Consider the following 22,861-nt stretch of genomic DNA (forward strand, 5'->3'; position numbering starts at 1 on the left):
TGGAAGTGTTCTTCTCCCGCACGGCTCGGGATAACCGGCTGGGCTGCATGTTCGTGCGTTGTGCCCCCACTGGTCGGTACACGCTGCTCTTCTCGCACGGTAACGCTGTGGACCTGGGCCAGATGTGCAGCTTCTACATCGGCCTCGGCTCCCGCATCAACTGCAACGTCTTCTCCTACGACTACTCTGGCTACGGGGTGAGCACCGGGAAGCCCTCCGAGAAAAACCTGTATGCAGACATTGATGCGGCCTGGCAGGCCCTCAGGACAAGGTAAATGGGGACTGGGGACAAGGTATTTTTCTCTTTTTAAGCAGAATAAGTCCAGTGTCTGCACACTTAACCTGCTGAGAAGTGGAGGAAAAGGTCTTGTAGGTGGTTTGAGTTGCTTCATTGGCCTCACCACGTGTTCCATCAACAGCTACAGTGTGGTTTCCTGGAAGGCTTAATTTGTTAAATGGATGCACATGTCTCATCCTTGGGCTTTCTCTAGGTTTAGGGGTTTGGTCAGCTCTGCCATTGCTAATCTCCATCTCGAGTGGGACATCCTGTACTGGTGGCAGTTTAAATGTGCAGGATGGAAAAAATACCTTTCTGTTTGAGACTTGCCTGCTACTGTCTACACCTAAAGGTAACCCATTTGGGCCTAAATGCTGACTGAGTTTGGCAGTAGCCTAGGCCAGTGCTTACCAAGAAGCTGCTGGTGCTCTCTGATGTGTCTGGGGTTTCACCTAAGCTCGTACCACATCAATACGTTTCTTCTTTGGCAACCAAACAACTGTTCTCAAATTAGGTAGGGTAGCGAAGTGGAAGGAAAAAGTGTTGACAGGTGGAAGTAGAGCTGGGGATTCTGCCAGGAGGAGATGCCGAAGTAGGTGGCATCCAAAGGGATGGAGCAGCAATGAGAAAACTCTGGCAAGGCAGCATGGCCAGTAGGAATAGGGAGCCCTTGTCTTCTAGGAAGTCCTGAGCAAAGCTGCTGCCTTTGGCTCCTCGCCACACCCGATTGCCATCCCTTGGCCTCTGTTTCTTCTGTCCACAGAAAATACGAGCTCTTTTTGGTGTTGCATAAGTAGTTCTTAAAGTAGGACCTCAAAGAACATATCCTGAAAGAGAGAGCTTTAAAAAGCTTAAATTGTTACAGTAGGGCAAGAGAAAAGAACTATAAACTGTTTCTGTTCTTAGCTCTGGGATTGGATAGATGAACTTGGCTTATGTGAAATGAGTATTTAATGTCTATCTTAGGGATACATACCAGCTTCAAAAATAGTGACAGGACTTGTTGCTAATTTAGATAATTGGCTTTTCGAGGATCTGAGGATTGGTCAGTTGTGGAGTCCAAACGTCTTTTGACATTGATCTGCCCAGGTCAAGTTAAGAGCATGGGGGAAAAAGGTGTAGGGGGAAGTTACTCTTTTGTAGCCTGTGTTCCGTGTGTTTGGTGGGTAAAGCAGATTCTGGATTCACTTTCCAGGACATGCTCTCAAGAAGAACAAAATAAAAATTGTTTTAATATAAAAAATAATTTTGATATGCTGAACGCAGAATGAATTACTAAGTACCTCTGTTATCTTATGGGTGATGTAAAGAAGGTTTAAGGGAGGAAAAGTGCTATATTTAAGCCAGGCCTGGTTGATGCTTGTCCTTCATTTGCTGTGTTTTCTCTGTTTCACTAATGTTCAGTTGATGGTATTTTTTTAATTAAAATCTCCTAGAGTTCTGAAAAAGTGCTTTCACATCTCCCTGGAAGTGCTCCTGTCTTGACAAGCATTTACCACATGTTTAGGATCTTTGTAGATCCAGAAGCAAGGTGTTCCTTCACCTTAGACTCTCTCGTGAGAAGCCTGACCCAGTAGGTGATGCCAGCACATGCCTAGATAGCTTTGAGAAGATTGGGCTCCTTCTATAGACGTGTCACTGGATAAGTTTTGTAACAGTTTTATATTAGAGGCCTTTGTGGTTTTTACAAGATGTAGGTTCTGCTTTCCTCCTTATATGGAGGGGTTGAAGTTTGCCAACTGTTACTTGGCCATGTTTGTAAGTCCCACTTCTTAGTGCTAGCTGGAGAATACGGTTAGAGTAGTTGTGTTAGATTGGTTAGATTTTTGGGAGCCAGAGGAAATGTTACAGTATTTTAGGTGACCAGTAAAGACATCTGTTTCTGTAAAATGTAAGCTTAAATTAAAAAAGCGAATCGATTCTATTAACAGATGACTGTCTTCATAACAGGTATGAGCTGAAACAATAGTCCTTCTGCTGATGAATTCTCTAATTAGTAGTGTGAACTTTTGAGACTGATAATTTCTTTTCCCTTTCTAGTAAGTCCAGGTAGCTCACAATTAAGTGAAATATTCTGCTGTAGAAATACAAGTCTGCCATTTTTGGTGCAGTAGTTTATTTGTAGCTTCCAAGAGTTTGTGCTTTCACTCTTAATGCAAATTCCTAACATTTGGCCTATAGTCATATGACTGTGAACTGTAATGCAATTTAAAGTGAAGACTTAAAATAGGGGAGGTTCACTAGGCCATCAAAAGCATTCAGTCATCTGGGCTATGTTCTGTGGGAAGCTGCTGCTCTTCAAAATCCACCAGACATCCCACCTGGCAGCATAAAGGAATCATGAAAATGATGGAAGTTTGAGATTCTTTCTCTTTTTTTCTTTTTTTTTTTTTCTTCAGTTGTGTCTGTGAAGTAACAATGATACTTAGCAAATGTAAATGTATCATTGTATTTTGAAAGCTGTCCTGAGTAAGGAGGCAATGCACCCTACACCTGAACAAAACAGATCACTGCCACATCTTCAACATGGCAGTGGTGGTTGTGGTGGCAAGTGTGGCTGCAAATTTTGACTGGATTTTTTCAAGGTACTGAAATGAGGGTCTTGCTGCCACATACACATTTAGGTATCAAACCTTACATAACAAATGGTTATAAAACTACTTTGTTATTAGTGGACAAAAAATAAAATCAAGTTTTTTTCATTTGGCTTCAATTATCAGCTTGTCTTTAGCGAATCAGTGTCAACTATTCTCTGTTCTTTTAGTCTTTCTACATACAGAGCAACTTATTTACCTTAACTCTAGTTAAATGCGTGTCTCTCGTCATTATAAACTAAACTCTTAAGTGACAGTTTTAGTGATTTTTAAGTTTGAATTCTAATGGACTTTCAGTCCAAGTAAATATGTATTTATTCCCTCAAAATGATTTTTTTTTATGGTTGTTCCTTCTGAGGTCTAACTGTAGCATGGGTTGCTCTAGTTCCAATATTAAGTATTAATCATTATTTTTGGCTTTTATATATATTTATTTCCATTTGATTAAAGCATTGCCATCTGTTGAGTCAATGTTTCTCCAAAGGAGCTTTGTTTCATTGCTTCGGATGATACTGTGTTTTATTTTAGGCAGGTTGGGTTTGTTTCTTTTGGGTTTGTTTCTCTTATGTTTGTTTGAAAACTGGAATGAGGCTGAAGAAAAGCTGTATTGGACTCTGTCTTCTCACATGGTCCATATGGTTTTAAGTTGCTGCTTTTTATTGAGATGTGATTAACTCTTATCCTAATATCTGATTGACTTAGTACAACATCTGCACAGAATGACTTGATTGTTGTCCTCCCCCCCCCTTTCCGGAATTCCACATGGAAAGGTTGAACTTTCTAACACTTTTGCATTAAGACAATGTACAGCACTTAAAAACAGGATGCACACTTAGGGTTTGGGTACAGTGCTTAAGCACAAAACCATGTCTGCTTTGTTTATTGCATGCTATTTATATTAAAATAAAATTGTATGTTCTCTAAAAATTTGGAGATGTAGGAAATGTTTTAAAATCCCAGTTAAATGAAAGAATGTACTACTTCCCTACTCTTTCTGCTTCTGTAGTAGGGTATCAGAAAGGAGAACCTAGTAGTCAACCTTTTGGATATTGAAAGGAGGTGAAGAAAATGTCATTAGTAAATAGCTTAGAAAAGCTGTTCCTGTTGCATTTAACAAAATCTAGCTTGCTGTTTTTTCATGATGCAAAATATAAACTAGTATAAGCTTTTGATACATGATTGTTGTTATTGTGATGTTCAAATCCTTAATTCTTAAAATGTGTACAGTTGGGTTTGTTTTTAAGTCTCTAGGAGAGCACTGGTTCACTTTCCTTTTTTTGTTAAGCTTCTTAGTTGATATGGCACGATGAAAGGAATTGAATTGTGAAATGGTATAGTAAAATGCACAGGATTTTAATCAATGGATGGCAGATCATGTAGGCTGTTTAAATAGGGCTCCTTACACTTTTTCTTCAGTTTTATTGTTAAAAAAACCCCACCTTTTAATGGGAATTTTATTATTTGTGGTGCTGATTGTGAGTCTTCTCTTATTGCTGCTTCCTTTGCAGGAGCTGGTAAAAAAGTGTTGAAGAGTTTTCAGTTGAGTAAAATTAGGAAACACACATAATTGGATTAGACTAGAATGATAACTAATCTTCTGAGGTTTTGTCAGTTTAGTTCTCCATTCTGATTTGCTGAAGTGGTTACAGCTTTCTAGGTGAATGATTGCTTTAGGGTTTTTTACCTTGATTTGTCCAAATAGTTAATTTCTACATCAGTTTTCTTTGCGACAGGATCTTACTTCACTACCATGGTGTTTCTGTCCATGATCCCACCTGAGTTCTTTAGTTTGAATACTTAAGAAGTTTTGATTAAAACTTACCAACTAAATTCCTGGCATGGCCAAAGGCAAAACAGTTGTAAATAGTCCTGGAGTAACAGGGTTACCCTTGTTCATGATGCATCACCTGGGAGATTTTTCCTTGTCTTTGACAGAGTATTCTCCATTTTTTTAGTCATGTTGATACAGTGTTTGCAAAGAATTGTTTAATGAGTTCTGTAAAACTGAACTTATTTTATCTTCTGTGTTCAGTGCTTCAAGAAGAACTGCATACAACTTTGCTTAAAAATAGAAACATCCAGACTAGTCTCCTGTTTGTTGTCTATGCCGTGAGCAGAGTGTAATGCAGATGATGAGTCCCAGGGACAAGTACCAACAACTGTTTAAAACAGGTGCTCTGATGTTCAAAGTTATTCAAAATGTTAACTGAGCTTTGGTGTTGCATTACGTAGTTTAGTCACTCAAGTAAAAGTAGTTTTGTTAAATATTTCCTTATTTCTGTCAGGACTGAAAGATCAAAGCTTGTTTAAAAAATAAATAAATAAATACTGATTTATCACTCTCGAGAATGTTTTGCAACGGTTGTTACTTGGGAAGAAAAATAAGCTGCTGGAGCGCCTTTGGCTAGAAATACTTTGTATCTTCAGTGTAGATAGTCCTGAATTTCAGCTGCCTGAACTGGAGGTGGTGGTTAACCTGCTGTACAAAGGTTGTAGGGCCTGGTTCTCAACATCTCAGAGTGTAGATCACAAAGGTTTCTAGAGGACTGTGTTGTTAAATCCTGCATGCTGGAGTTACTCAAGGTTTCTCTTTGCTTTCAGCACTTGCTCAGGTGTGGGACTTGTGTGAGAGCTAAGCTTTTTCACTCACTCTGGATAGAGAAGTCTGTCACCTTTGAAGACTCAGCTGATGGTTGTTTCAGGGTGGCTGTTCCACCTGTGTGTGTAGCTGGTAACACTTATATTCATTCAGTGTGTTCTTGACAGTGCAGAATGAGCTGGACTGTGTGAACCTCAATGGTTTTGCTCTGAAGCCAGTGTCAATCTCCAGTATACTGCATCCTAAAACCCAAAAAATCTCTCCAAAATTCAACCTTTGTTACTTTGCTATTTTGGAATGTTTCTAAGGGCTGAAGTAAGTTTACACCAGCTCATTATGTGTGAGCATAAGTAAAAAGAACAAAGAAAAAAAACACAAAAACAACAACCCAAATTAGTGCTATCCAGGACTGCAGATACCTGTGGGTGTAGGTGAAGAACATTTCAAGCTACAAAAGTGGGTTATATGCCAAGAACTGGTTTTGTGGGGAAGTGTGACACTTCTTGAGCAAATGGGTATTTATCTTTCCATAGTGAATGAAGAAAACAGGTTCTGTTTGGTTTTCTGCCTTTTTTGGTCCTGTGATGCTTCCTCACATGGAGATGTTCTAGTGCAAAGGCAGTGCCAAGCTCTTAGCTATTTGGAGCCTAACATCTGTAGCAAATGTCCAGATTTTTTGTTTCATTTTTATATATTTGTCTGGTGGAGAGAGCAATGTGGTTATAGTAACTCTTAAGCTCTGCTTCAAAAACACTTTTAAGCAAAAAATTGATAAATTAGTTCCTCAGTTGTATTCTCTGGCTCGAAAGACAACAGTCTCAAAATTGTGTAGCACTGGTAAATTAAATGAACAAATTACATAGCCTGTTTTTCTTCCTAAAGCTGATAATAAGTTTTAACAAATAACTAACACTCCCTTCTGCCCTCCATTACAAATACAAAATCAATGAGAAGGCTGCTTTGGAAGCGGTTGAAATGAGTCATAAAATAAGCTGCAATATGTTGTACCTAGTGTGCTTGTGCACATACAGGCTTGGTTTTGCCAGTTAGTCCCTGAAAAGGGGCAGAAATCTTTCTCTATTGATTAGGAGATGGTTTCAGTTGCCCCTGCTCTTGAGAGAAAGTGAAGACACTTCTGTGTGCAAGACAAGGGGTTCCTTGTGTTTCCTCGAGTCTAGGAAAAGCACATCTTGACAGTTTTTGAACACTGGTGTCTCTTAAGGGTCTCCATGTTACTTTGAGTATGTATTGGCTGTTTATATTGATCTGAAATAGAAATAATGAAGAATTTTTTTGTCCAACTCTAAAAACTTTGGGTTGTATAGGCTGAAATACATTAGTTGGACAAACCTCTTGTATCTGAATAGTTGGTGGATAGTTGAGACTAGTACTTGTGAATTGAATAAGCAATCTCAGTCACCCATTTGTTACTACTTCATCTTGACAGTCCTGCTTTCCAGTTTTTAGATAAGTGATTTAAACTAGTCTAACACCTGATGAAGAAGCTAAATTTCATTCCTGCACTTAAACTGGGTGGTTTGTTGGTATGGGGGTTTTAATGTGTCAGATTTTGTGAGCAGTAGAAGTGATTGTAAACCCAGGCAACTATATAAACACAGAGAATTCTTCTACCTACACTTCGACTCTTTTAATAGAAGGCGAAGAATGTAGAATGGGATCCTCAGTGCATGGTGTCAGCTAAAGGCCTGAGGAACATCTTTGCATTTTGTTTTACAAAGTGTGATTGGAGAAAAGTGGGATATTGTGGCATGTTTGCACAAGAAGCTGTGCAGCCCACAATCAACCTCACGTGCAAACAGAGGCCAGTTGTATAATGTCAGTGTTAAGGATGTAGATAATGCCATTGTGTCTTGAGTGTGTATTTTTTCAAGCACTGTGTTAGCTTTACAGAACAAATTTTCTCCTATTGACATTAAACGTTGTGGTTGGATTTGCTGACTGAGACCAAATAATACAAAGGCACAAAACTGCTAAACAGTAGGATCTGGCTCAATGCCCACCCACCTTCCCAGCTTTGGTTTTGTGTCTCCTGAGGAGCATATGCACATCTTTGGGAAAATCCCTAAAATCATTACATCTGTAACTTCTCAACTTTCAAAAAGGGGAATTCCATGTGGGTTCACAAATGAAGAATGTTGTTGATGTGGAATATATGAGGTTTTAAGTTAGTACACTTGCCTTGAAGTCTAGAGGGAAAAAAATAAATTATTGCCTCATAGTTTCTTGTATTGCAGATTTGCTAGAAAAACTTCATATTTTCCTGACTAATGTTATTTATTGGTACAGTCTTTTGACATTTTTTTCTAGGTACATTTTCAAGATGAAAAAGGGTTTTTTACCTGTTAATTTGAAATTAGTTGTCAGTCTAGACAGTTTTAGGTATGCTTTTAGGAAGGTCTGTGTTATCGTGCCTGATTAAAAAATCCTGTTTACATATAGAAATGTTACTTCAGGAATTTTGGCTCTCATGAGCCTTATTTATCAGCCAAGACATGCTGCTGAAACAAGCTACATACATCTGTGTTTGGCAAATGGCCTTTCTCAAGGCATGCAGTGTCAGCCAGTAGCTTAAAGATTTCTATTTTTTTCCACAGGATGCTGCCACATTTCTTAAAATCCCAATATGCTAGAACAGTTAAATTTAACTTTGTGACATGACACAGCGACTTCATTTTGTGTGCAGCAACTGAACAGCTATGGAGCAATAGATTATGGGATCAAATAAGTCTGAGAAGTCTGAGACCCAACTTCAACATGTTTCTCAGAAAAGCATCCTTTAAATAGTATGACTTGAAATGTTTCTGGTTTAATATGGTTCTTTAGAAGGGGTTTTATTTAGATTATGGGATGTTGCTTGACATTCCACCTCTCTGCCTTTTAGTTAACTTTGCTTTGAATGTTCTCGTGAAACATGAAAAATTATGTTCAATATCAGCAAAGAAGCAAAACCAGCTATATGTTCGTTCCATTGTACAGATAAACTGGGATAAGGTTCAGATTGTTTTATCATTATTCCATTAATCTTAATGGCTATTTATAATAAATCAAACAAGAACTTTGCTTTAACTATAACATTATAAACTAAATTGCAAGCCTTAATAATATGCAAAATAAAAGAGAAGCCAGCAGTAATGTGGGGGTAGGCTTCTGTTAAGCATTTTGCAACCAAATTGGTGTTTGGAGCCATCTACACTTAAAAGGAAATGTTGAGTAGTTAACTTGACGCCTTAAGCATTGGACTGGTTTGTTTGTTCAGATCTTAATCTTTGCCCCATCTCTGTATATAGTCTTCCTCCATGTCTGATGAATTTATTCAAGTAGGATGTTGACTGTCTGACAGCCTGGGGAAAGTGGCATCTTTCAGGAAAATGGTCTTGTTTTTGAAGCATGTTCTCTGGGGCAAATTTATGCAAATCTTCCCCAGCATGCTGTTTATTCTTTATGCTTCATATCTCACAAAAGTGTGTCTATGTTTGGTGTGTTTTTCTCTTTGGCTTTTTTTTATTGAAGCAGCTAATTCAGTATAATATTAATTTTGGAGGTGTTTCCTGGACTATTCTTACCTTGAGGCAGCTAATCCAAAGCCAGTCAGTCTCCTCCTTCCCCCTAAGACTGGAATGTACCTCACCTTGTATATTAGGTTGTATTATACATTTTCTTAATGTTATTTTTTTTCCCTACTGTAAGAAGCTTGTCTGTTTTTCTAGTAAATCATGGTTTATAATGTGTCTTAATAAAGCTACAGAAAAAATCAGTGTTTCAGTCTGAGTGAGCATCTTACCAGGTTTAACCAACTGTAAAACTACCAGTTGCAGGAAGAGGTGGGCCAGTATTTCAGCTAGTTTTCCTGCTTTTATGCATACTAGTTTATGAGCATGTAACCTTTACCTCAAGCTGGTTAATAATTACACTGTAACAGCACATATTGCAGGCATCTCTTTCTGATGCAAGAAGCACCCTTTCAGGAGTCAGTACAGCAGATTGAGCTGTTAATGCTGTTTCAGCCTTAAGCCTGACCAATATGCCTGAAAGGTTTTTACTTTTGCTGCATCTCTCTGCCAGCTTCCAAACTTGTGTTTCTCTGATACAGAAACACTCTGCCCTTTCCCTTGAGCTCTTTCTAATTATTCATGTAGTGTGATGTTCTCTTCTGAAGCCCCTTGTGCATAAAACCAGTACAATTAGTACTTTATCCTGTTTTTGAAATTGGTACTAAAAGTCAATGCAGAAACTATGCAGTATCTTTGAAAGAATAAAGGCAAAAATATAGTTGTCTTTAAAAAAATTGTAATCTGTATTTGCTCTAATAAAGAATGATTGTACTTGATTATGACTTGAATCTGAATTATCGATGTCAAAGATTCTCATAAATCCTCAACATTCAGCCAGTTTTGTACAGGGTGAGAGGGTATTAAAGTCTCCTTGGTTTACTGAATTTTTTCTATCCTGAATCTAAGCAAGCTGGTGCCAAATTGGATGCCCTTCTGTCAGAGCTCATCTGAGATCTGTAGACCATTTTGCATAGAGTGTTGAACAGACTCTATTGATATAAAGAAGACCTGAAACCTTCCAGTTATTTCAGAAAATTACTCTTTACGTCCGAAAATCCGCTTAAGTCGTGTTCATAATGAGGAACATTAAACCTAAGGATCTTGCATGTTTCTTACCTGGATGTAGTTCTAAACTTGCTGCATTTCAGCAGCAGAAACTGAATAATTGATAATTGATAATTACTCTCTTTTGGTTGTACATTCAAAGCGATTTTATATATTTATTTTTTTTTTGTTAAAAAGTGAGTATTAATTTGGAATAAGGGAAACAATAGTATCTTAAACTTAGCTAGTTATGTTACTGAGATTTTGAAGGAGAGAGGAGAAACTCAATTTAGCAAGCATTATTTGTCATGTTACTCTGTTTTTTCTGCCTTCCACTGTTCCCAGTGCTTCTGGACAGTATAATGTGGACCACCTTCTTTCCTGCTTTTCACTGTAGAACTGATCAGACTTCCTCTTTCAATATTTTTCTTTTAATTCTAATTAAATATTTCTATTTTGCCTCTATCTTGGAAGCTTTGTGATACTTGGAGAAAGGGAAAAACTATCCATTTGTAAAATGTAGCTGTGTGCAGAGCTGAATATAAAAAATGTGTTTTGGGGATGAAAACAGCAGTAGTTTGTAAATAAGTATGTGTGCCCTGAAATGATGAACTGTAGAAACCTCCATAGCCAAAGCATTTCTATCCAAACTACTGTTTCGCCATAATGTAGACATGAATACACCTCCTTTTCCAAGCACTGCACTGTTATCTGTTGTTTCAAAAATAAAAAACTCCAACAGTACAAGACTACTTTCTGCTCTGCTGGGTTGCTGGTAGGCAGTTAAGTGCACGTACTGGAATTGCTAACGTTTTTTCCTGCATAACCAGTTGTTCTGTGGTGATATTGCAATGGAGTAGGGAACCTTCTTGCTTTACAAGGACTGCATCACAGGTAGAGGCAAATTGGATGCTGAATAACATCAGGAAGCTGCTTCTCTTTTCCCTTTTATTATTATTATTTTAATTTCTAAGATGCACCCACAGGTCAGTTGCTACCTTTAGCATCAGCTGAAATAATGCACTTAAGTGATTGTGTTAACAGTTGACCTTGATCCACTGGTAGGTATTTCTGCTTCCTGTGAAGCAGCTGTTAATTGGTAAACATCCTTTTTTGATGGGAAAAAATTCGACTAGCAAGAATCTTTTGCCAAAAAAGGCTCGCCTTGTTAACTAGGCACGTTGGCAGAAAAGTAAGTATCTAAGTGTGCTGTCTGACCGTTGTTAAAACGTTTTGATTTGCACATTCTGGGCAAAATGTATTTTTCTTCCCCGTAGAAGCTCTGATGATGCCAGATAAGATAGCTGGATAAGCTGAACAGGTATTTGTGACCTGGTTTCAGGACTGAATTTTCTGATGTGAGTTTAGGAAAGCTGTGGGGAAGTTAGTACATTCAGAAGATTATGAAAGTACTCTTTTCATTTCTTAGATTAACATTTGTTACTTTAAAATAGATAAAATTTACTGATACTTAATGCATGTGCATATAATTAAATGTGGATATCTGTTTCTGTAATAAATTACGTTTTTCTGCCATCTTTTCAAGTTCTTGGAGAGCACACGGCAAGTTTCATGAGCACTTCAACAGGAGAAGTGTGCGGGAGAAAGTTTGATGCTGTGCTAAATTTTATTTTTCACAATTCTAAGTAGTGTTTACTGGGAGAAAGGAAGAGGGATTTAGCCCCTGAGGTTGTGATAATAAAGGCTTTGGCTAGGAAATTTGATTTTTAAGCTCTGAACTAGTTATCTGTGGTCTGCTGTTTTAGAACATCTGGTGCTGGTAATCCTGGTGATTGCTGTATATTTTTAAATCATCTTAGCTTTATATTGACTGTTACTGGGGTCTGAACATTTGTTGTGCTAAAAGTTCATTAAAGGAACATGTGCAAGAGGAAAACAAAGTGTAAAACAGTGCAGGTTTAAATGTTGGCTTGATAATGTATGGATTTTGTGGAGTAACAGTTCATTATTCATGGTAAAGTCAGCCCATCTTTGAGTGACAGGAATGGAAGAACTTGAGCTTAGGCAGAAAGGAATTGATGAGCCTGGTTTATAAGTCAGAGTGACAATATTAAAACCGCACAGGGAAGAACACGGTGGTTTGCTTGGATCTTCTCTAGTTATAGATTGCTTTCATGAAACAACTGTTGTCTTCTGTTTCACAGTTATAACTCTTGGTATTTGTTAGAATATTTAATTAATCTAGTTGAAAATGGATAATTGAGAGAGGAGAGACGCATCAGGAGAGCAGGGTTTCTCTGTGAGGCTGTAAACTTGCCACTTTTTTGAAAGCAGATGCTCAAGTGTGTACAGTTTCACACTGTAATAAAACTCAATGTTTGGAGCATTTACATAATTTTTGTAGTTCTTTCACGTGTCTGGGGGTGAGGGAGAAATAGAAGTTACACTGTCACTTGCCCAAGTCGAATTTCTTCTATATCATGTACAAGACATGTCAATGCAGAGGAAGTGCCTATTGTTCTGATATTTAAATCAAAGAAAATACTACCTTTCTTTAAATCTGTGGAAGTGGTTGGAGTTACTCGAGGAAGCATGAAATGTTCCTGAGAATTAAAGAGAACTATCCAAGCAGGATGTGTGGTCTCCTGGATGGCCATGACACTTCTTTGCTTGCCTTCTGCACAGAGCCCTTCAGTGTTTACAAGATACTACATATCTTTGAGAGAAGCCAAATCTTAATAACTTTCTTCTTCTACAGTGCTTGAGCATATTAATGTGAGTATATAAGGGAAAGAAAAATCCTACTGCCAGTTGAGTCATCTTTCTATAATGCTGACTGATAAAATATTCATACACTGGGGACTGATACATTCAGCTGCAGTCAGATCTTTTGGGGGATATTAGACCAGTTCATTGGTACTAATCACTTCTGTATCAGGACCTCTCTGCTGTTCTTGACCTCTTTTCTGCCTTCTCATCCCCCTTTTGTTGGAGACTCAAATCACTGCTCAAGCTATACTAATGCTGCTGGATGGGAAGAAATGGTGCATCTAGTTTGTCTGCTTGCAAGGCCTTACCCATTCTAGCTCCTGTGTAATCCTCTTGGACTCTGGTGCTCTGTGGGAGAGTCTGCATTCAGATTTCCAGGAATCTTTGAAGAACAGTGTGAAAATGGCTTTAACATTGTCTGCTGCAATAGGATTTCAGATATACCTGCTGTTTGTTGAGGTGGTTCAACTTTTTGTTTGTCCTCCTCCATTAGCATTATGAGGATGACACATGAATCTTTTTTTTTTCTCAGTTTGTTTTCTGGATATAGTTACAATTGTCTGTAAGAAAAATGTTTTATCAGTGCCATGTTTCACATTTAAAGGCTTGTAAGCTATATTGAAGAATAGTAGCAAAACTAGGCATTAAATACTGTTAACCTTTGAAAATGTTCCTTTGTAAAACCTGTAGATGAAATAGCTCTTGCTTAGAAACTGAAACTTACATAAAATTACAACAGATAAATGAAAAAGAATAAAAAAGGAAGGCAAGAATAGAAAAAAAAACCCAACAACAAACAAAAAACCCCCCCACACACAACAGAAACCCCACACAGAAAGGAAAGTTAAGTAATTAGTTGAGTTAAATCAATGGTGGGACTACTTACCCGAGTAGTTCCAAGGCCAAGCCCTATAGGGATCAGTTTGAGTGGTCTGCTCTGAATTTATCTAGTCTTCCTAATGTTAGACTTTAAAAGGTGATTTTCTAGATCATCTAGACAAGTGTCTTCAGCAGATTTTATATATATTTTTGTTTTAATATCCTTAGGTTAGAAATAGCTTTTTCATTAAGTTAGTGTGTAGAACTAATCAGCTGGGCCAACCTAGAAGTGTGAGATTTTGGGTGGGCCTTGCAGTTTGATTACAGGTTAGGGTTAGTCTTTTTTCTTTAGATGCTTATAGAGTGATAACTGTATTTTCAGCAACTACAGCCTCATCTATTTAAAGAAAACTTAACTGGTGTCATTTCTTTTTGTCTTGTCTGCTCTGCTTTGTGTGCTTCAGCAATTATTCCCTGCTTATTCCCTGTACCTGGTGAAAGGGTGTAAATGTTGGGGATGGGTGGAGCAGGCGGCAGCTCTGGTCAAAAGCCACTGTGCTCCTTCTCAAATAAGTAATCCCAGCTCATGAGTCAGAGGCTGAAGTCCTGTCTGGGTGCAGCTCGTGGCAATTCCTGCTACAGAGGTGTGTAGAGGTAGGGGAAAGACATCTGAAAGGTCGTGTTTGGTGTGAAAAGGAGTCAGGGTATGAGCACTGCTCAAGACTGAGTTGTCCCTGGTGCTCCAGTAAATGGGAGTACTAAAAGGATAACACAGTGCTCCTGAGCAAAAATGCTTTGAGAACTGTTGGAGAGCAGCAAGATCGTCACCCAGTGCTGAGCCAAGGGTGGCGAGGAGGGTGATGTGAAAGGCTTGGGAGGTGAGCCAGAATGCATTGGCTCAGTGGGAATTTTCAGCCTTGAATAAAGCAAGACTCTCCTGTTTAGAAGTAACTGAAATCTAAGAAGGAGCTACGAAAGTGCAAAACCTGTGGGAATGCATAGCCAGTGTTAATATTTGCACTCAGGTTTTTTAATGTTTCCTATGAAATCAGTTGGTTTTTAACGCATTTTTTTTTGACCTGAAGTCTTTATTTTAAAAGATACTGTGTTTAAGTACATGGATATTGTAAAATCTTTCTTGTTCTTTGTAAGAATCCTTACAGGAGTACAATTTTAGGGAGTCATTTGCCTCATTTTTTCAGCTTTGGAGTGTAGGCTATCCGAAGTGAAAGTGCAGGCTTTTTGCAACCATCAAAAGATTGTCAGAAGTTTTAATGGCATGTTGCTCAGTATTGAGGAGCATGCTCATTTGTCTTAGCTCTGCTGTATTATGAAGTACAGAGTATGATGTGTGAAGCTGAAATAAAAATACCACGGTAGGATAGAGATGAGATAGAAGCTGGGGAATGAATTCCTCACTTCAGAAGATACGATAGAGTTTCTCTGTGAAGGTAACAGTTTTCTCTGCTGCCTAAGGTTATTTAAATGTAGCTCAGAGACCAGCTATATGGATTTTATACACTGGTTACAGTAAAGAGTATATAAAATAATGTAGCTGACTGATTTTTTGTGAATTATTGATGCTGTGGTCACAAAGATAATTTTTAGTGGCCAGTAAAGGTTTCCTGTCTTTGATAAATAAAGCTTAAGACTCCTGTATTCCATGTTTATTTGCTACAAAGCATCTTAATTAAACACAAAATACTTTGCTAAAGTTAACTCCAGTGCTCTATTTTTCAAGTAGCTGGAGTAAGAGATTAATTTTAGTATGCCATCTACCCCTTGTGTCTTGGGACTAAATGGTGTCAATCAAGATTGCTCTAAGAAAACACATGGGGAGAAGCAGGAGACTATGAAAAGTAGAGATCATGAGAGTATCTTTAAAACCATAATCTTACAACATGGTGCTGGCGTCAGGATTCTGGTTGATTTCTAAGGTTGCTAAAGCAAAGGAATTTGGGGTGGGGGCAGAGTTACAGTTGAATGTGTCCATGTGTTTAACTCATCTTTCCACTGTTACTAGCTTCTTGTGTTTCAATTTACAGTGGCTTTGGGTTGCATTTGCTCCTGTGATGAGGGAAATAACCCCCCAACATTTAGGGGGGTTATGTAGGAATTACTTTAGGAAAGTGCCTCCTTCTTCTCATTGGATGGAATGCACGCTGAGGGTTGGTGTTATTCACCTTTTCTCATAGAGCAGTGAAATGATAAAGGAGTTCAAGGCTCAGCCAAATCATTGCCCATTTTTGTTGCATGTGCTACAAGTGTCTGATTTTGCTCAGCAATGGCCTTCTTGCTAACTTGCACTTGATACAAAATCATTAATGATTATAGAGGCAGAGTTATTCTGTCCTCTTATATCTGTGTGCCCATGGCACAAGTTCCTGCTTAAATTTCAATGCACATTTAATGAAAACTGTTTTCTTGTTCCCTGCTGTGTAGGGGAAAAAAGACAAGCAAACACCAAAGTCCTCAGTCAGGCAGAAGCAACTGTTCCAAATCTGTTTGTAGTTTGTACATACAACTTCTAGCTCGTGTGGTAGACAAAGGAGCAACCTAACGTAAACCAAACACCAACATTTAGTATTCTGGATTATTGTAGTGGTGCAAAGTCATGTTATAAATACAGCTGAGGTCTTAGTACAAGAGGAAGCAAAGGAGCTTTAACTTTGTAGCTCCTTAAAAAGAAAAAAAGTAAGTAAAAATTGATCTGCAAGCACAGATTGCATATTTTTCTGCCCATTTTGTCTTTTGTATCACAACATTTTGCTGCTGTTCTAACTTGGAAGAGATTTTCCAGAAAGCAGGTTTGCAGAAGTCATCCTTCCTGGCTGATGATGTGCGTTATATACTCTTATGTTACTTCTTTTTGACTCTTGCTTTTGAAAAAATGCCTAAGAAAGTAGAATGGCTAGATGGTCTGATTGCAGTCATCAAGCCATTTCTGAATGTAAGGTTACATATGAAAAAGGAGTAATTTTTTAGAGAAACTACTATTACTTGGATTTAATTTTTAAAAAGACATTCACCCTTTATCCTAAAGCTACTCAATTAGCATAATTTAGTTAATTTAAAATGTAATTTCACTACAGTTTGTACCAGAGAATGCCATGAAATAGCCTTCCTCAGCCTACCCTGGCTGTTAAAGGCAAAGCTGCAGTGGCTTCACTACTCAGTAGTGTGTAAATCACCTGCTTTTGTCATGGTTGCTTGAGCTCACCAGTGCTATTTAATACCCTTGTTAGGACTTGGTTGAACTTTGATCACAGTTCTCAATATCTGCTATCACATCACTGACTATCACAAGACAGTAATCAAGTAGCACTTGTAGTGATTCGTGCTGCAGTGTAATTAAAGCAACTACAGTGCAAATGATCATCCTGAGCAGTGCCTAGAAGTTGTTTTCACTTGATCCATTCGTTTCTATGTAAAGAAGAGCTGGTGCATCACTGGATTAACACTGCAGTCACATAGCTCAGCAAGCCTGTGGTTGTAATATTTTTAAATAATGATCTTCCAAAATAGCCTGTAAGAGGGCATTTTCAAGAGTCAGAAGTTCATTCTGTATGTCCAGTATTAGCCTGTATTGATTAGCACTGGGTTTTCTCCATAGCGTAACCAAATGACTACCTGATGTGGCAGTAAAATAAGCAATATTAAACTGTGGCAGATTCGTTGATTAAACTTCTCTGGCAGCCATTGAAATTATTTTGAGTGTGTGAACACATTTGTGGAATTACTGGTCTGCTCCTGTGACTGTGCTGGGAGGTATGCCAAAAAAAATTGCCTCTTTTTTGCAGCTCCATAAGCCAGAGTACTGTGCAAGCAGTTGCTGGCTCTTACTACCATGAAAAAGTGAAGTCAAAGGGAGTTTGTTGCACCTGAACGTGAATCACATAGTACTCATAGACCTGGTTAAAAAGGAGGAAGAGGAGGAAGACGACACTGCATAGTTTTAAGAATAACTGTGTATCGTGCTCAGTAAAACAGTGGAAAATTTTAGACCTATGTTTGTGTGAATTAAAGGAAAATGGAGTGAGAAACTGGCAGAGGGACTCTTGCTATGTGCCAGGGTTTCCTGTGAATCTTGAAATAATTCACATTTTCCTCATTTGACAGTTGTTGTTTTGGTTAACACCAAAAATCCTTAATCTAATGCCTTGCTTTCAATTTAGTGTTGGTGTTTAGGCTGAAAATCTGCTGTATTTTCTGTGGTATTTTGGCTGACAGGCTGCAGTGGTACTTACTAAAGCACCATCTGAAATTCAGTGGTTTTTGTTCTGATATCAGAAGATCCATGCAATAATATTTTTTTTACCAAACTTCCCTTGCTGAGCTTTAACATGAAATTTTTACAACATAAACTCTTGTTCAAGATATGCGGTCTGCATGTAGGGTTTTCAACTGCTTGGGGATTATTATTTTTTTTCCTTTACCCCTAAAAATATATATTTTTAACGGTTAAATGGTTAAATAACCATTTGTTATGGTTATTTAATGTAATGAAAATGTAGATGCATATCTTATGTATAACGATGCTATAGATAAACCTATCTGTGTTTCTTAACAAGTGATCTAAATTTCTCTGGATTATAAAGTTTAGAGATAATGCATTTTGAAAAGGGAACAAATAGTATGTTGTATAAACAGTAAGAAACAGACTTGAGGAATAGACTGTGAAGGTCTTACTATAGCTGAGCCGTGTGTGTTCTAGCACATTTACTCTACAAATCACTATTTCATCCAGATGTTCCTCCAGTGCGCTGGGTTTTCTTTGTGTCTTGAAAATGGATTATTTCAGTCCCTTGAGAGGGGAGTGCACAGATTCAGACTTGCTCTCCTTGCAAGAACACACAAGCTAGTCACCTTGTTTTCCTGGCCTTTTACCTTCTTGACCACTGGTGGCTGCCTTAGTTTAGTAGCAGTTAAAACAGTTGATCACAACAGCATTAGGAAGTGGGGTTTGTGTTGTCAAAATGCTCTGCCTAGAAAGTACTGTGCCTGGTTTTGAAAACTAATTTCTTGCTGTTGTGCTGTTCTAGATGCTTTTCAGTTTGGGTAAGGGATATTGAGACAGCAAACACCATAAAACTTCAGAACTGAAAATATAAGGTGTGGTTAACTTCACAGATTCAGTGAGCCTGAAAAAAATAACTGACCTCATTAATGAATGTGCATTTAGCACCTTTGAGTATTGGCACAGATGCTGTAACTTTGGCCGTGAACATTGCAGGGCTTCAGCTGTGTGACACGTCTGTACTCCCCAAAGCAGCATTCAACTGGTGCTTTCACTGAGTAAGGAGAGAGTAAAAATAGCATGGTAATGCTAGGATGGTAAACTTTCTGTATCACTCAAAGCTGAAGCCCGAGGGGGTGAAGGGGGGAATCATATCTTATGTGCATAATTAAAGATGTTTTATGGTAATACATAGTTTGTGCTCGGTGCTGTCAGCCAGAAAGCTTTAAGTACTTTACAGAGGCAATTGATACCATCATCTGTGTTGTATGAGGAAACTGAGGAGGGACATGACTGAGCTAGAAATAATTGTGTCCCATCCTCCTCTGATGTCTTTGGCATCAGCAACATTCCCTGTCTCCCATCCTGCTGTACTGATGATGTGACTGAGGTCTCTTGTTACTCTGTGCAGGAGTGTAGAAGAGTCTAGGATATGGATTCTTAATAGCCAGCTTCAGTGCCCGTAGTTCATGCTAGCACAGGGAGGCCAGGATTGCTGGAAAACCTAATTTGTGTAAAAGGAGCTAGTAACACAGGGAGAAAACCCACCCATTGTGTTAGCGTGAACTTTGGAGTGTGTTGGTGCCTCAGCTAGACCTGGCTTGAAGTGGGAATTTACAGGCACAGATAGCTGTTCTGCTGCTGAAGATAGCTGGGTTGGTTTTTGTTGTTTGTTTGTTGTGTTTTTTTTTCTACACACGTAAGGAATGTAATCTGTAATCCAGATAATCTACTCAAGGGTTGTGGAGAATAGACCTGGCTGAAGAACTTTGCCACCTGATAAGTGTGGGTGGGTGGGGGCAGTAGGAATGCATCGATTTCAATGGCTGTAGCTTTGCACCTCTCAGTAATTGACTTCTCTTGGGGAAGAAGGCATGCCCAGTTTGGGTTTTGTTTTCTTTTATTCCCACCCCCTTGTCAAATGTGTGTGCCCACAGTAACAATTTGAGTTGCTTTCTGCTTTGCTGTTGCTGAAGGCTGGTTTCCACATTGCAGTGTTGCCCTGCTTGTTTTGAACTCTCTGGGCTCCACAGAAGTGCAGGAGCACATCCACAAATTTAACTTGGGTCTCCCCCTCCTTTGGATGGAGCTCTGTTTCCACAGAGACCAAAGCTCGTATGTTTCAAGGAAGATATTTTTAGAAGCTGCAGTTTAGATGGTGGAAGGACTTTCTTCCTTAATAGGAGAGCAGATGGTAGCAGAATTCCTCTTCTCTCAGAGTGTCTTTTGTCTTTTTCTATCACATTCTTTCCTTTTTTCCATGTCACTTAGTTTCCCTTTCATTGATGCCTTCTTATCCATGTCTGCTCCTCCTCTCTTTTGTTTCACTTTCTGTATCACTATTCCTGTTGCACAAGAATCTAATACCACAAGGGAGTGGGGAGGAAGGGCCCCAGCCCTTGCTTTAATTATACTGTATTTTAAAGATAAAATCCCCAGGTAGTTCTGTACCTCAGCTGAATGGTGCCTGCTGAGTATCACAAAGTATTGTGGAGCCAAGCCCTGGCCTTCAGCTCCAAGAACCTCATGCATGTCAATTATGCATGGCCCTTACTTAGGAGTTCTCATATGTCCTTTGGACTCATGATAAGTAAATTTTACATATAGTTGTTTCTGCTGATGTTTGTGATAAGCTTGATGTCTCATCTGGTTGAGCACCTGATGCTAAAGGGCTTGAAAAGATCAATCTGTTACTGTAACTCTTCTGTCTTGGAAGGCTGGACTGTCCCTAACCTAAACAATCTCAGAGATTCTGTTAGTTGTCAGTCAGCAGGAGTACAAGTAGAAAGACATTTGACTTAATGACAGGCTACAAGTGCACTCAGTGCCCTAATACCCTTTGATGTTTTTTTATGTTTAGGTCAAAGTTGTCACATTACCCTTCTGCAGAGTTAGGTACTGAATAGTTGTAACATTTATTTGATGATTAAGGGTTATTTTAAATTTACAGATCTGTGAGGTTTTTTAATGGTGCTGTAGACTGTATCTGACTTCATCTGGCATACTATGAAATGGAGATTTTTTTTCCCTAGAGGATCTATTGCCAAAGGAACAAGATGCTCTGCTTACAGTAATGTTTGTTTTCAGGAAGTAGCATCAAAAGACATGAATCCAAAGCAGTTCAGTGTTGAAGAAAATTGCTGTGCTAAGGCAATTGTATGTGTTGAAGGAATTCTCTTGCCACCCCGTGTTATCATGTTATCCTGCTGTTCTCATTCAAACATCTGTTTCTATATTCTGCTTCAGTTGTAAACCTTTTAGAAAGGGGACTTTCGATACTGGAGTTCTGAATGGTATTGTGACACTTAGCAGCATTAATATCGTCCCATACCTACTTGAGGATCTTGTTCCTGTCCTGCTTTCTTGTATTCCCTGATACTGGTGCATTTCTGCCTGTCTTTAATATGATGCAGCAGCAGGTTGGATGCATGTGCTGCCTTCAAAGGTACATGTTTCCAGCCTTGCCCATCCAGCAGCTGGAATGAAGTCTGTGAGGAGAAGACTTTGCTCCAAGATCCTGTTAACATTCCTGTCAAAACCAGCAAGGCTCTGCTATATGCTGGACTCTCTTAAATGGTGAGGGAGAAAAACTGCTCCTAAAAGAGCTTTACAACATCTCTTAAAAACATCAGGCCATGGCTGTGGTGATAGACCACCAACGTGAGCTGCTGCTTGGTTACCAAGAGGATAAGATTTTATTCCAGGGAGATATTTTTATACAGTTGCTTATTCATATTACAGTAGCTGCCAAAAGCACCCTTATGCTGAGCAGTATAGAAATATTAAGAACATTGCAGTTTTACTGAGGCTACAGTCCAACCTAGTTTTACTTCATAAAACCAGGCTATCTTGACAGCCTGTAGTTGGATAATTAGCACTGGATTATTTTATTGTAATTAATAATTGATTTTTCTTCCACTGTAATTTTCTCTTGCACGTACCAAATCATTTAGCTGTTTGAAAGTCAAGAACTCTCCAGGCCTGCTGTACACCTTGCTGTCTGCTTTGCGAGGAGGTTGAAACCTTCCAGGTGTACATTGTGTATAGCCTAAACTGTAGGGTTTTATTTTCATTGTCATAGCATTGACAGCAGGACTGTAGACAGTGTAGACTGGCAAAAAGACACGTTCTGCAGAAATTTTCTCCGAGAAATTTATTCTCTTCTGCACTCAATTATTCTTTATATAGTTAGCAGGAGGTGGTAGAGTTATACATAGAAATCTTCTGGGTGAATGTAATTAACTGAGTAGCAGCTTTGGTTGCAGCTTCCCCAAGAAGTTGTGGTACCCCAATACTCTTGTACTACCCACTTCTTCCTAGCCACTGTCCCTTCCTCCTGCACCCCTTCCAAATTCCTTTGTATTGCATTCTTTCTGTAAAAACTGAATTAGTATCATTCTCAACTTTTTGCAGCTGTGAAAAAACACACAAGCTAGGATAGTTTTGTAGACCCGATGGGAATGTCAGGGGGCCATCCAGGACTCCATATGAACCTTGAATTTTATTAAATGATGCATCTTTATAGTTAAAAAAAAAAGTTTGACATTTTAAGCTGGAAAAGAGCTGATCAGAAATTGAAAAAAAATAACAGAACTATCCTGACAATTTTTTATTCTCTTTGGTGTCTTTAGCTACACTAACAAGGCAACTTGTTCCAGCTGTGTAGAAATAAAGCTGGGCAGGGGAGTAACTATCTTGTTTAATGATGGAAAGGTTGCTAGCTTCCAGAATATCTAATTGAAATTCCTTAGAGTGACCCTAGGCAGGGGAGAAGTCTAATTTATAATTTGCTGTGCTGTGGAGTTAGAGATAAGAGGTGTTTGTCAAGAAGGTGAAGATTAACAAACAAATTACATTCCTTCTTTGAGGATAGCTCTCTTCAGCCTGTGTAATATTGTGATTATTTACTTTACTGGACTGTTTTAAAGTTTAAACTTAAAAATTTGTATCTCCTGGCAATAGATTCTGAACAGCTACAATGCAGGGGGA

At 38.6% G+C, this 22,861-nt stretch overlaps 1 protein-coding gene across 1 annotated transcript in view; it reads left to right on the forward strand.

Moving 5' to 3' along the window:
• The window catches only part of ABHD17C (abhydrolase domain containing 17C), a 45,739-nt gene that overhangs the window by 17,271 nt on the left and 5,607 nt on the right, over positions 1–22,861 (forward strand). Inside the window, exon 3 of the mRNA XM_010004073.1 lies at positions 7–271. Coding sequence (XP_010002375.1) covers positions 7–271 — 265 coding nt within the window. The remainder of the gene's footprint in view (positions 1–6; positions 272–22,861) is intronic.

Source organism: Chaetura pelagica, unplaced genomic scaffold (genome assembly GCF_000747805.2).
Source record: "Chaetura pelagica isolate M959 unplaced genomic scaffold, ChaPel_1.0 scaffold428, whole genome shotgun sequence".
Taxonomy (NCBI): Eukaryota; Metazoa; Chordata; class Aves; order Apodiformes; family Apodidae; genus Chaetura; species Chaetura pelagica.